The sequence below is a fragment of the Eriocheir sinensis genome, chromosome 53, assembly GCF_024679095.1.
Source record: "Eriocheir sinensis breed Jianghai 21 chromosome 53, ASM2467909v1, whole genome shotgun sequence".
Taxonomy (NCBI): Eukaryota; Metazoa; Arthropoda; class Malacostraca; order Decapoda; family Varunidae; genus Eriocheir; species Eriocheir sinensis.
In genome coordinates, this window is record NC_066561.1 from 8,514,315 (window position 1) to 8,528,965 (window position 14,651).

At 40.6% G+C, this 14,651-nt stretch overlaps 2 protein-coding genes across 3 annotated transcripts; both read left to right on the forward strand.

Annotated features, from left to right (window-relative positions):
• Positions 1 to 3,126: 3,126 nt before the first annotated feature.
• On the forward strand, positions 3,127 to 5,112 carry LOC126983316 (uncharacterized). 2 transcript variants are annotated; one of them, XR_007735781.1, is made up of 3 exons: positions 3,127 to 3,286; positions 3,925 to 4,565; positions 4,686 to 5,112. XR_007735781.1 is itself a non-coding variant. In XM_050836006.1 (2 exons), exons 1-2 carry the CDS (start codon positions 3,275 to 3,277, stop codon positions 4,429 to 4,431), a joined length of 519 nt encoding a protein of 172 aa, XP_050691963.1. In that variant the 5' UTR covers positions 3,127 to 3,274; the 3' UTR covers positions 4,432 to 5,112. The 2 variants fall into 2 exon arrangements, 1 of the variants encoding a protein (XP_050691963.1); XM_050836006.1 differs by having other exon boundaries at positions 3,925 to 5,112.
• Positions 5,113 to 12,045: 6,933 nt separating this feature from the next.
• Positions 12,046 to 14,137, forward strand: LOC126983134 (uncharacterized). Its single transcript, XM_050835632.1, has 2 exons — positions 12,046 to 12,172; positions 13,257 to 14,137. Exons 1-2 carry the CDS (start codon positions 12,161 to 12,163, stop codon positions 13,680 to 13,682), a joined length of 438 nt encoding a protein of 145 aa, XP_050691589.1. The 5' UTR covers positions 12,046 to 12,160; the 3' UTR covers positions 13,683 to 14,137.
• Positions 14,138 to 14,651: the final 514 nt, after the last annotated feature.

The following is a 14,651-nucleotide window of genomic DNA, read 5'->3' on the forward strand; positions in this document are numbered from 1 at the left end:
AGATCATCGGGCCGGTTTTCCTCGGGTTATCTGGTACTGCCCTACACGTCGTGCCGGCCTGGTGCTTCCTCGCCTCATTCTCACGAGTATATTTCAGCAACACCAGATCCTTCTTCTCCTCCTCCTTCTCCTAGCGCTCCTCCTCCTCCTTCTCCTCTTCCTCCTCCTCCTCCTTCTCCTCCTCGTCCTCCTCCTCCCTTTTCATTTTCATCTTTTCTATCATCATCAATCTTTGCTGAAAATTAGGAGAAAAGTTGTTAAAAGAGATTGCCAGAAAAACTGAACTGAGAATTGACTGAAAATTTAAAAATAGATTGAAAATTGGCTGAAAATAGAAAATTTGACAGAAAATTGGATGAAAATAGAAAAATGACTGAAAATTGGCTGAAAATAGAAAAGGTGACTGAAAATTGGCTGAATATAGAAAATTTACTGAAAATTGGCTGAAAACAGAAAATTAGACTGAAAATTGGCTGAAAATAGAAAAATTGACTGAAAATTGGCTGAACATAGAAAAATAGACTGAAATTTGACTGAAAATAGAAAAATTGACTGAAAATTGGCTGAAAATAGAAAAATAGACTGAAATTTGACTGAAAATAGAAAAATTAACTAAAAATTGGCTGAAAATAGAAAAATAGACTGAAATTTGACTGAAATTAGAAAAAATTACTGAAAATTGGATAAAAATAGAAAATTTGACTGAAAAATTGATGAAAATAGAAAAATAGACTGAAAATTGACTGAAAATTGGATAAAATAGGAAAATTGACTGGAAATTGGATAAAAATAGGAAAATTGACTGAAAATTGGATAAATATAGGAAAATTGACTGAAAATTGGATAAAAATAGGAAAATTGACTGGAAATTGGATAAAAATAGGAAAATTGACTGAAAATTGAATAAAAATAGGAAAATTGACTGGAAATTGGATAAAAATAGGAAAATTGACTGAAAATTGAATAAAAATAGGAAAATTGACTGGAAATTGGCTGAAAATAGAAAAAAAATAGACTGAAGATTGACTGAAAATATAAAAAATACGCTGAAAATTGGCTGAATAAAGAAATTGACTGAAAATTGGATGTAAATAAAAAAATACTGAAAATTCGATGTAAACAAAAAATTAACTGAAAATTGGCTGAAAGATTACTGAAAAATTACTGACTGAAGAATTGGAAACTAAAAAAAAAGGCTAACCAAAAAAATGCAAATTGAAACATATCTAAACAGTTACTTTCATTTATTGATAAGCCAAAAAATAATACTCATCCACCCACTAAATAAATTAATAAAGAGAGAAATAAATACACCAAAAAATAAATAAACAAATAAATGGATAAACAATGCGACTCAAAAACGTAAATACAAATAAAAAAATAAACAGAAATAAATGAACCAAAAAATAAATAATGGAATAAACAAAAATAAATGAATGGATAAACAAAATAACTCAAAAACATAAATACAAATAAAAAGATAAATAAATACCCCCAAAATAGATCAAGGAATAAACGAACAAATAAATGGGTGAACAAGGTGACTGAAAAATGAAAATACAAATGAAAAATAAAGAAAAAAATGAGAAAGGAGCTTCTTGCGTGAGAACGAGTTTGTCCTCGGTAAACATGGAATTAGTGAAGGAAGGACGAAGGGAGGTAAGGAGGGAGAGGGAAGGAAAGAGAGAGAAGAAGAGGTAGAGAAGGGGAAGGAAGGAGGGAGAGGGAAGGAAGGAGGGAAGTGAGGGAAAAAGGGGTATAGAAGGGGAAGGAGGGAGAGGAAAGGAAGGGGAGAGAGAAGAAGGGGTGGAGGAGGGTAAAGAAGGAGGGAGAGGGAAGGAAGGAGGGAGAGAGAGAGAGAAGAGGTAGAGAAGGGGAAGGAAGGAAGGAAGGAGAAGGAATATCAGAGAGAAGAAGGGGTAGAGAAGGGGATGGAAGGAGGGAGAGAGAGAGAGAAGAAGAGGTAGAGGAGGCGAAGGAAGGAGATAGGGAAGGAGGGAGAGAGAAGAAGGGAAAGGAACGAAGAAAGGAAATAGTGAATAAGGAAAAGGGAAAAAAAGAGAAAACTGGAGATGAGGAAAATGGAACAAGGGGAATAGATGAGAGAGAGAGAGAGAGAGAGAGAGAGAGAGAGAGAGAGAGAGAGAGAGAGAGAGAGAGAGAGAGAGAGCGCTCGCAACAGATGAACGAGGAGGATGAAGCGAGAAGAGAAGAGAGAGAGGGAGAGGGAGAGGAAGGAAGAGGGAGAGGATAGGGAGGGAAGGAAAGCGTGGGACAAGGGAGAGGGAGAGGAAAGGGAGGGAAGGAAGGCGTGGGACAAGGGAGGATGGGCAGTGAAGATGAGTAGGCCGCACAAAAAAGGGAGAACAAAAGAAAAAAAAAGGAGAACAGGTTATGCATCGTTGCTGAGGGAACCAGAGGAAAGGGCGGGGAAGGATAATGAAGAAGAGGAGGAGGAGGAGGAGGAGGAGGAGGAAGAGGAGAGAGAAGAAGATTAAGAAGAAGAAGAAAAAAAATGATATATTGAATGATTGATTGAAACTAAAACTATAACGAGGAGGAGGAGGAGGAGGAAGAAGAGAAGAAGAAGAAGAGGAAGAAGAAGAAGAAAAAGAGAGGAGAGAAGAAGACTATGAAGAAGAAAAAAAAAGACAATAATTGATTAAAACTGAAACGATAACGAGGAGGAGGAGGAGGAGGAGAAGAAGAAGAGAAGGAGGAGAGAGAAGAAGAAGAAGAAGAACAAAAATGATAAATAGAATAATTGATTAAAACTGGACCTATAAATAACTAGGTCACGAGATGATGGAGGAGAAGAAGAAGAAGAAGAAGAAGAAGAAGAAGAAGAAGAAGAAGAAGAAGAAGAAGAAGAAGAAGAAGAAGAAGAAGAAGAAGAAGAAGAAGAAGAAAACGAATGAAAAAAAACACAGAAAGAAAAAAAAAATACAGGAGAACTTCATGAACAGAACGAGAACAAGAAGAAAACTAGAACACGAAGAACAAAACAAAAAAGAACAAAACCTAATACCCAATAAACAGGATAAGAACAAGTAAAAATAGACCTAAACGAATAGGCTTAGTAACAAACCGGTTGGGCAAAGAAGGATGGATAAGGAAGGGGGAGATAATAAAGAGGAAGAGAGAAAAAAAAGAAGAACAGGGCGGAGCAGGGAAGAAGGGAGGGACAGGGGGAGGAGGAGGAGGAGGAGGAAGAGGAGGTATAAGAAGGGAAGAAGAGCGGGCTGTCTACTCTTCCTTCCGACGCGCTCGTAAGATGAAAATCCAGGTGAGTTTGCAGGTGTGTGTGTGTGTGTGTGTGTGTGTGTGTGTGTGTGTGTGTGTGTGTGTGTGTGTGTGTAATACTAATACTAATACTCATACTACTACTACTACTACTACTACTACTACTACTACTACTACTACTACTACTACTACTACTAATAATAATAATAATAATAATATCCTCCTCTGACATCATTTATCCTTGAGGGACATTTTAAATCCTTCATCTCTCTTAAATCCTTCACTCACGCCTTCTTTTCCTTCAATAAATACTACTTGTGGATTAATGTGACGGAGGTTATCACTAAGGCAACGCGCAGCTCTACCGTATGTCCCTGAACTTCACCTTTACCCAACCATATACTTATACAATCTTTACATACTGTTAATTACACTGTGTTCTTTTGACGTTAGTACCCAATAGATTATACTCAAAGTCATTATTGGCAAGCATTTTATAAGTCTACTCTCTATAACTATCTATCTAACTATCTATTTACCCAATTATTTACGTATACAATCTTTACATACTGTTAACTATACTGTGTTCTTTTGAGGTTAATACCCAATATAATTTACACAAACTCATAATTGACGAAGGATTGTATGTCTCTATCTATCTATCTATCTATCTATCTGTAGGTCTTAGTGGCGGTGGTGACGGCGCTGGCGGGGCAGGTGGTAGGTGATACAAAGGTGGTGAGCTTGCCCGGCTACTCCTACGCCTACCACAGCGCCGGCGTCCCAGCCTTCGGGAGCGCCGCTGTCCACTACGCCGCCGCGCCCCAAGCCGTCCAGTACTCCGTCCCACATGCCGTTCAGTACGTAGCCACCGCCCCCGCTGTTCACGCTGTCCAGTATGCGGTGCCACAGGCTGTCAAGTACGCTGCTGCTCCTGTGGCCGCTGTTCGTTCCGCTCCGATGGTCTACAGCGCCGCTACCTACAGCCGACCCGCCGCAGCAGTCCTCAAGAAGGTGGACTTCGATGACGACACTGATGATGTGAAGATCCCTCTGACGTACGCCGGTTACAGAAGTGTCATACGCGAAAGCCTAGAGGATGACGATGACTGGCGTGGAGCGTCCCCTTTCGGCTACAGCGTGTTTGATGACGAGGACCGCTTCGATTTCGATGATGACCGCAAGTAGTCTGTTCGTCAGGCGTTCAAGAGAGGCCCCGGAGAAGCTTGTTGCGGCCTTTCTTGATGACTTCGATGATGACGATGACCGCTACGACTTCGATAACGACCATGATGACCGCAAGTAGCCCGTCAGTCAGTCAGGTCCTCAAGAGAGACCCAGAAGCTTGTTGAGGTCTTTCTTTTTTTACTTCGATGATGACGATGACCGCTACGACTTCGATAACGACCATGGTGACCGCAAGTAGCCCGTCAGTCAGTCAGGTCCTCAAGAGAGACCCAGAAGCTTGTTGAGGTCTTTCTTTTTCTACTTCGATGATGACGACCGCGAGTAGCCCGTCCATCAGTCGTTGAGAGACCATGAAGGACTTGTTGAGGTCTTTTTTTTACTTCGAAGATGACGACCACTAGGAGTCAGCCAGTCGTTCAAAAGAGACCCAGAAGCTTGTTGAGGTCCTTCTTTTTTACTTCGAAGTTGACGACCACTAGGAATCAGCCAGTCGTTCAAAAGAGACCCAGAAGCTTGTTGCGGTCTTTCTTTGGGACTTCGATGTTGACGGGCGCTTATGGTAATCAGTCAGTTGTAGGAAGTATGTTGCAAGTTATTGTTCTTCGCTGTAGTATGTGTAGGCATTTACTTAAAGACTTGTTCCTTGTAGTATGAGGCTTCCATAGTAAATATTTTTGTGTACACTTCGTTTTCTTTTCATGTCACGAACGTCACATATGATAAGAACGTGAACCAAAGAAATATCGAAGAACTTATCATCATATTATTTTTCTCTCTCTCAGTTAAAGAGAAGACAGTTAAAGGTTTAGTAGAGAAATTACATGATTGATTTTTATACTCATTGTGAGAGTCCTGATAATCCTTTACAATTTCGATCACTCTCCATTCTATAATCACATACTACTTTTTTCTGTAATTATGAAAGAGAGGCTTATTTTCTTCTCCCTAAGTTGCAATACCCTTTCAGTATGGGGTTTCACGTTCTCACTATTGATATATTTCCTGGAATACTCGTTAAAATAAGGGTCAGGTTGTCATTTGCAGGAGTTAGGATACTACGGATGGTGAGGCTGTTTTATTTGTATGAGGTTGTTGGGTACTGTTTCCCCCTTTCTAACGGGATCATTATTTGTATGAGGTTGTTGGGTACTCTTTCCTCCTTTCTAACGGGATCCAATATTCTACCTTCGCCACATCCTCTTTATAGCTAATCGCATCCTATACATATTCCTAGTCGATCCCAAGGCCAAAATAAGTCCTGTAGAGGGAGGGAGGACGGGAGGGGCGGCACCTGAGGATTTCCGGGAAGGGGATGGGGAAGAGAGGAAGATAATGCGCGTGTGACCATGCTGGGGGGTGGGGGGAGAGAGAGAGAGAGAGAGAGAGAGAGAGAGAGAGAGAGAGAGAGAGAGAGAGAGAGAGAGAGAGAGAGAGAGAGAGAGAGAGATTTTAATTGATTTGAAATGTTTATTGACATATTTACAGCCAAAAGGATGGGAGAGAGAGAGAGAGAGAGAGAGAGAGAGAGAGAGAGAGAGAGAGAGAGAGAGAGAGAGAGAGAGAGAGAGGAAAAAAAAGACATCTTTCCGCCTAAAACACAAATTTATAATCCCAGTCAGTTTATTCATGTTTCTAAAGAGTAAGTAAAAAATCTTATAATCACAACAACAACAACAACAACAACAACAACAATTACTACTACTATAAAACTACTACTACTACTACTACTACTACTACTACTACTACTACTACTACTACTACTACTACTACTACTACTAATAATAATAATAATAATAATAATAATAATAATAATAATAATAATAATAATAATAATAATAATAATAATAATAATAATAATAATAATAATAATAATAATAATAATAATAATAATAATAATAATAATAATAATAATAATAATAATAAATAAGAAGGAAAAAAAGGATATCATATTTCACCTATCTATTTATTTATTTATTTATTTATTTATCTATACGTGGGACGGCTTAAGAAAAACGTATAGCACTACCTTACCCAATACCCTTTTTAACCCTTGACCTGCCTGTACCTGTGTCCGCGGCCCCAAAGAATGGCTTGGGAGGAGCTTGCTTGGTCACGAATTAAGTCCCGTAGAGAAGGAAGAAAGGTGCCAAGGAGGGGGGGCGAGGCTGGGCTGGGTGGGGCAGGGATGGGTAGAGGGCGAAGGGGTATGGAAGAGATGGAAAGGTCAGGCAAGTTTCATTAGTTCCTTATGTCGTAACTCTACGGGTAATACTCTACGAACATTGACCTTTGGCCTTCACCTGTTTCTCAATGAGGTAAAATGTAAAGGTTATCTAAACAATGTGTGTAATATTTCTAAGAACTGTTTAAAACTACACGGCAATAAAAAATATATCTCCTTGCGCAACAAACAGAGGAAGGTAGGTAATTCCGTTCTCATGGTTGTCTTTTCACGTCCATGATGCAGAAGTCTTGTCAAGCTACCACTAGGCTCATGACACTATCCATGGAAGGACCCACAACCACTACGAAAGCCTTGTCAAATGTGGTTGTGTTGGGGCCGCTTTCACAGTCATTGGGCCATATTTTCAGACACTCCGGCGCCCTAGTCACATATCTAACAAGGCTTTCATAAGAGTTTGTGGGATTTCCATGGGTAGATTTACGACCTTGGTAATAGTTTGACCCTTCTTCTGTACATTGAACCTAAAAAGACACTCGTTGCAGCCCGATCGACCTCCTTTTAGGCCTTTGGAAATAGGTGATGTGAGAGGCGAGAGCGTTTGACAATACCGCCCATTATGTTTGTTTTGATCGTTACCAATGGAGGCGATCGCCGCTATAGTATTTCCATGTCTAACTGGCCGATGGGGGAGTGGCGGCTGCGAGGTTAGCTTAGCCCCGCGCCTTACCACGCACTCTCAACGCCTCTCGCTTCCTCTGCAGCCGCCACTACCCCATAGGCCAGTTTCACGTGGGAAACTATTAGCGTCGATCGCCGCCATTGGTAATGATCAAAACAAACAAGTTGACTGTGAAAGCTGCCCTTATTAATCTGTTCTCCTTGAAAAGCGTAGCCTCCGAGGAAAGCTGATCGAATGTTTTAAAAATGTTCAATGGTTTTACGAATGTGGAGAAATCTGAATTGTTTTTGATCGATGAAACGTTCCGAAAGAGAAATTATGGCACAAAACTGAAGTGTAAACAAATAAATTATAACTAAGCTTTTTAGGAGCAGCAAGTAGCGGGCTTTTTTTTCATTATTGTTTTTTTTTTGTGCCTTTGAGCTGCCTCCTTTGCTGTAAAAAAAAAAAAAAAAAATTGAGACTGCACCATTTTTTCTTTCACCAACGTTGTAGTGCGATAATGGAATAAGCTCCCCCTTCAGTGGTCCAGTACAGGTACGACTAATTCATTTAAAAACAAGAGCGACCACCACTTCCTTCAACTTGCTATTCACTAAAGTAGAAATGCAGTCTTGGTGGAATTTGATTAATATAATTTCACTTAGTTAAGGATATATCACCTAGTTTGGACCACGGGGTTTGCGTGGTCTGAATATCTATGTAAATTCATGTAATTCTATGTAAATCTCACTCTTAAAAAAACAATATTTGAATCATAATTGCTTGAGAAAGAAAAAGAAGAAGAAGAAGAAGAGAGAGAGAGAGAGAGAGAGAGAGAGAGAGAGAGAGAGAGAGAGAGAGAGAGAACACGGAAGCTTTACAGGGCGGGGAGGATCATTTTCCATATCAAGATGACGCCACGTACACGAAAGGGAGGAGACTGCCACTATTTTTTGCCCTATCCTCCCCCTCGCGGATGTCACGCTTCTCCCCGTGACGTCACAGAGAGGGGAGGTCAAGGGGAGGAGCGAGGTCAACTGGGGAGGGGGGGGGGAGGAGTTGTGGGTCATAGGTCAGCGCGTAGGGAGTGAAGAGGAACCGAGCGTTGCGCATTGCTCAGGGAAATTACCATAGCGAGGAGTGACCGTGGGAGTGGGAGGGAGAGAGGGAGGGAGTCAAGGAGTGAGGGAGGGAGTGAATAAGGGAGGGAGTTTTTCTTTTCGAGATAGGAAAGTGAATGAAAGAGTGTGTGAGTGAGTGAGTGAGTGATTTAGGGTGTGAGGGAGAGAAGGAGGGAGTGAGGGAAGGAGTGAAGGAGTGAGGGAGGGAGTGAATAACGGAAGGAGTTTTTTTGAGATAGGAAAGTGAATGAAAGAGTGTGTGAGTGAGTGAGTGAGTGAGTGAGTAATTAGGGTGGAAGGGAGGGAGAAGGGGAGTGAGAGAGGTATGGTTCAACGCAAGGGAGTGAGTGAGTGAATGAGTGAATATACGTGAATAATAAGGTGAGTAAATGAATGAATCAGTGTAGGAGAGAGGGAGTGAATGGTTCGTCGAGACAGGAAAGTGAAGGAAACTGTGTATGAATGGCCCAGGGAGAGAGAGAGAGATAGATAGATAGATAGAGAGAGAGAGAGAGAGAGAGAGAGAGAGAGAGAGAGAGAGAGAGAGAGAGAGAGAGAGAGAGAGATTTGATTTGATACATTTATTGAGATATACACATACATATAAGGGTATACATAGTCTCAATAGGATGAAAGGAGGGAGCGAGCGATGATCCAAATGTGAAGAGTGTGAATATCGAGGTGAGTAAGTTAAATAGTGTTAGTGAGGCAGTGAGTGAATGAGAGTAAGTTTCTCTTACACTCATAATTTCTTTCACTTTTCATTCATTTTCATTTAATTCATCTTTTCATTTTACATTTATTATATATTCCTTTGTTCTTTTATTAATTTATGAGGCGGTGAAAAGAGTGTGTGTGATTTTCTCTTACACTCATAATTTCTTTCACTTTTCATTCATTTTCATTTACTTCATCTTTTCATTTTCATTCATTATATATTCCTTTGTTCTTTTATTAATTTATGAGGCAGTGAATGAATGAGAGTAAGTTTCTCTTACACTCATAATTTCTTTCACTTTTCATTCATTTTCATTTACTTCATCTTTTCATTTTCATTCATTATATATTCCTTTGTTCTTTTATTAATTTATGAGGCGGTGAAAAGAGTGTGTGTGATTTTCTCTTACACTCATAATTTCTTTCACTTTTCATTCATTTTCATTTACTTCATCTTTTCATTTTCATTCATTATATATTCCATTGTTCTTTTATCAATATAGTACTTGTTTATCTCCGCTGACAGCCTTTATTTTCACCTATGTCTGTCTTATACGACTATACGAGCACACATTAATAATAAGAAAATTAATAAGAATAAGCATAAGAAGTAACAGAATAAGAAGAGGAAGAAGAAATTGTAATCTTCCTTAACACTTCTCTCTCTCTCTCTCTCTCTCTCTCTCTCTCTCTCTCTCTCTCTCACCTGTATAAATCTTATCTGCGGGTCATCGTCGTGAGGGCAGGTGAGCAGCCTCGACGCGTCCTCCCTCGATCAAGTCATCCAAATCGGCGCGAGTCTAATTTTAAACATTACCACCCACCCACATACACATATTTAACAAGGCTTTCTTAGACGTTTGGGGCATTTCTAGAGGCACTTTTATGACCCTGGTGGTAGTTTGAGCCTTCCTCTGTACCGTGAACCTTAAAAAACTCTCATAAGGACACAATTGATCTCGTTTTTGGCCTCTGGAAATAGTTGATGTGAGGTGTGTGGAAGCGTCTGGCAACACTGACTTCAGGATTTCGTCAGATGGAAGTTGAACCGGATTGATGTTATACGAGATCTTTGTTCCTGAGTGTATGGTTTGATTTCTTCTTCTTCTTCTTCCTTTTTCTTTTTCTTCTTCCTCTTGATTTTGGTTTGTTTTTGTTCATCTTCTTCCTCCTCCTCTTCTTCTTCTTCTTCTTGCTTTTGTTTTGTTCTTGTTCTTCATCTTCTTTTTCTTCTTATTCCTCCTCTCCTTTTTTTTCTTCTTCTTCCTCTTCTTCTTCTTCTTCTTCTTCTCATTATTATTATTATTATTATTATTATTATTATTATTATTATTATTATTATTATTATCATTCTTACTACTACTACTATTACTAGGCTACTACTACTACTACTACTACTACTACTATTACTACTACTGCTCAACTTCAGTAAAAAGACCGTTTGTTTTATTTCCATTTCAATGCTTTAGATTGTTCGGGATGTTTGATAATTTATGCGTATAACTTTTATTTTTCAGGTGCTGTCCATAGCGCCGGTACGCTTTCCTGGGGGGGGGGTTCTTTGACGACCCCAGTCCGTTAGTGGAGCAGGCGAATTTTATTTATAGTGGGTGCCTTGATGTATGAATCTTGCTTGGCCCATGCTGCCCCCTGGTGCTCCTCTTGACTGAAGTAGCTGAAGTTGGGGTTGATTGATCTGGGCAGCATGTGGGTAGTCTAATCCTCCGCCATTTGACGCTGTTCTTTGAGTTTATCTTTGGTTTATAGTACTTTCCTTTAACTGTAAATATAAGTTTCTACGGACTATCTATATCTTATTTTCACAGTATATACAAAGTTATTAATGACCCTTTTACCAGCATTTCCTATTTTTCCTTATTTTAAACTCTCACGTCAGGTAATGTGGGTAATCTTCCGCCACTCGACGCTGTAAATATAAGTTTCTAAGGACTATCTATATTATATATCCACAGTATATACAAAGTACTCAATGACCCTTACCAGTATTTCCTTAAACTCTCACGTCTGGTACTGTTCAATTCTTCCTTCTCCTTTGTTGTTTACTTGCAACAATAAACTATCAATCAATCAATCAATTCATTTTCACCGAAGGATAAACATCTCTCTTTTTCATAGATACCTGCCTAACCACCACTAAAGATAGAACCGTGTTAAGCGTTTCATACAAAAATGCATCGGTGGAAAATTTCATTGAAGGGAAAATGAAAATAAAAACACAAGAAACAAAACAAAAACTAACTGCGTATTGTAAGCAAAAACTCCCCAATGACGACGAGATTAAGCCACCAATGAAAATGAATTTGACGATGCGTAAAGAACGTTGTTAAAAAAAAACTCACCGAACGAATTAACAAAAACGCTAATACGATTTATAACGGGAAAAAGCTATAGCGTAATCCTAACACGTTATTATAACACACACACACACACACACACACACACACACACACACACACACACACACACACACACGAGGAAACAAGGAACAGGAGGTAGGAAGAGAAAGAAACGCAAATTAAGAAGCGGAAGTCGAGGAAAAAGAAGAACAAGAACAAGAACAAGAAGAACAAGAACAAGAAGAACGAGAACGAGAAGAACAAGAATAACAAGCAAATAAGAACGAAATGAACGAGAATAAGGATACGAAGAAGAAGAACAAGAAGAACAAGAACAAGAAAAACGAGAACGAGAAGAACACGAATAACAAGAAAATAACAACGAAAAGAACAAGAACAAGGATATGAAAAAGAAGACGAAGAACAAGAACAAGAAGCACACCACCGCCACCACCACCACCACCAACAACAACAACATAAACAATAACAACAACAACAAGCGGCGTGCACCTGGGTCACGGGAGGGCCATGGCAGGTAAACACGCCCGCACTTTTTTGTAGCCGGCGTTTGAGGGTCACGGGAGGAAGACTTGAGAGGGTGTAGGGGCTGTGAGGGAGGCTGGCGCTATATATAAGGGAGAAGGCACCATCACGCCCTCAGTTCCTGGCTCTCCCTCAGCTTAAAGTCATGAAGCTTCTGGTGAGTGCCTTCGTGTCTTCCGTCGTCTATAAGTAATGTTCATGGTTAATTATTCTAGGGTCAGTTCCATGCACAGTTCGACACAGCGGGTTTGTAAGCTCCCAAACTAACTATTACCAAAGACTACGTGAATTTGTTGTACTGTGTTTGGTGTTCACGTAAAAGCTAACAAATTTGAGGAAACTCCACAGGAAAACTCTTAAAGCCACAAATTTGGCCCGTCGCTGCTACACGGTAAAGCCACAAATTTGGCCCGTCGCTGCTACCCACGTGACCACCATGGCAGGTATAGGATTGAGTAGCTTTAAGTGTTCCTCTACAACCCTGCAGTGCTCATACGTGTTGTAATAGTGCATGACAATAGTTTGGTCGTGTTGGTTGTGGTGTGTTAGTATAGTGTGTTGACAAAACGAAACTGTCACTGTTATATTTCCAAAAGTACTGGAAATCAATGTTTTTAATGACAATTTTCACATGATAACATGGTCGCTGAGGCCGTGGAAACGCTTCGGGGACTGGGAGCATATTTCTAAAGTTATGCGTAATTATTTGAATCTAATCTGAAGTTATGAGGATTGTAGCTCACAAACTAATCTAATAGTCTCAGTGTATATCCCGTCCAATAGTACAATGTTTATATATAGCGTATCCCTACCCAACCTAGCCGTGTGCTGAACCTAATTTTCAGTTTAGGAATATGGGGAAGGCACTGCATCCCCAAAATACACGGTGTACAGTGCTAGGTTAACTTCGCTGGGTCCTATTGCAGAATACATACGGGGGCTCTGACCCTCGCAAAAAAAACATTATATTTATTGTTAGATGATGGTGACAGATTGGCAAACTATATAGTAACAGTAGCACATATTCAAGAGATATCAAAGTGTAATATTTATATTATCACGTATAGATATTAGGTAGTAGGTTACATGTAGGTTAGCCACTGTTCACTTCATCAATTGATTAACGCCTCTCCCTTCCCGAGGTCCAACAATATCAATGTGGCACCTTTCCTTCTCCTTTTCTTCTACTTCTTTATCTTGTATATCTGCTTCATCCTCATTCACTTTCATTCCTCACGCAGTCGGTTGTGGTGCTCCTCGGCGTGGCGGCCTCAGCGGTCTTGGCGGATGACGATCGCTACTTCCTATTCCACCGCCCCGCCCCTGTGCAACTGTTCCGCCCCGCGCCTCGCCCCGTCATCAGGCCTGTGCGGTATGTGGTGAGGCAGTTCGCGGCGCCCATCAGCCCCTTCCACTTCTTCGACGATGACCACTTCGACCGCAAGAAGCGCAGCGCTGAGTCGGAGACGCTCGCCGAGGACGCCAAGAGCCGGCAGAAGAGGGATTCCGATTTCTTCGACGATGATGACTTCCACTTCTTCCCCGTCCACCGCGCGGCACCCAGGATCCTCTACAGGCCTGTCCGCCCCGCCCCCGCCCCCGCCGTGCACTACTACCGCCCCAACGCCTTGCCTTTCTACTTCGGTCGTGGATTCTATGACGACTAATAAGTAGGTGTGGGCAACGTGCCAGATTGTCGTATTTCCCGACTTCCTACCCCAAAACTGTCTTCTGGGCTCCAATAACGAAACTCATTTATAGTTATCGTTAAAAGAGCTAGATCCTGATGTTTCTTGGCAATAGTTAAGCGTCAGAAACAGGTAAATACTATGCTCTGAGTACGACAATTTGGCAACGGTGCTGGTGGGTGACAGGTAGAGACGGCCGGGATATATACGATAGTTGAGACGACGGGGACAGAAGGGATAGTGCAATGACGTCTAAAATGATGTACGATGCAATATAATGACGCCAAGGGAAGAGAACAAAATTAATATGAAAATAGAAATTAGTTAAAAAAATGTTAATGCATGGAACTGTCTTTATGTAATGATTTGGCCTTTCTTTTCTGTCTATTTGTCTCTTCGCTCATGGAAAATTATGAATAAAATGAATTATTAAAAAAGTATTGAAGTTTTTGGAACCAACTTTTTGTCTAATACTGTGGAATGTAACTCAATCCTGCTACTTCCAACTCTCTCGCTCCAATACTCACTCACCCTATATTGATGTATTTCACTGGTGGTCTAACTGGTCCTCCCCTGACACCCCCTCCCTCAATCCTTCCCTCATACACTCTCTTCACTAATTCATTCTCCCCCATTCTCATCACGTGTCCAAACCATCTCAGCGCACCACCTTTCACCCACTCAACCTCTCCACAATCCACTCCTTTCCCGGTCACACCCATCAATAGACTCACAAAACTATACCCATAGAAATACTAACACAACCTCTACGAATGTCTTAGCTAATGTGGGTGGATGAGCCTCGAAATGCATGAGAATATAATTATATGGACCTTGGATCTCTCCTTACTGGTGTGTTAAAGGTGGATAAGGTTCAGAAATGAGAGAATCAGAGGAACAATAAGAGTTACTGAAATATATATAAAAAAGGCTTAAGAGAGAGGTATG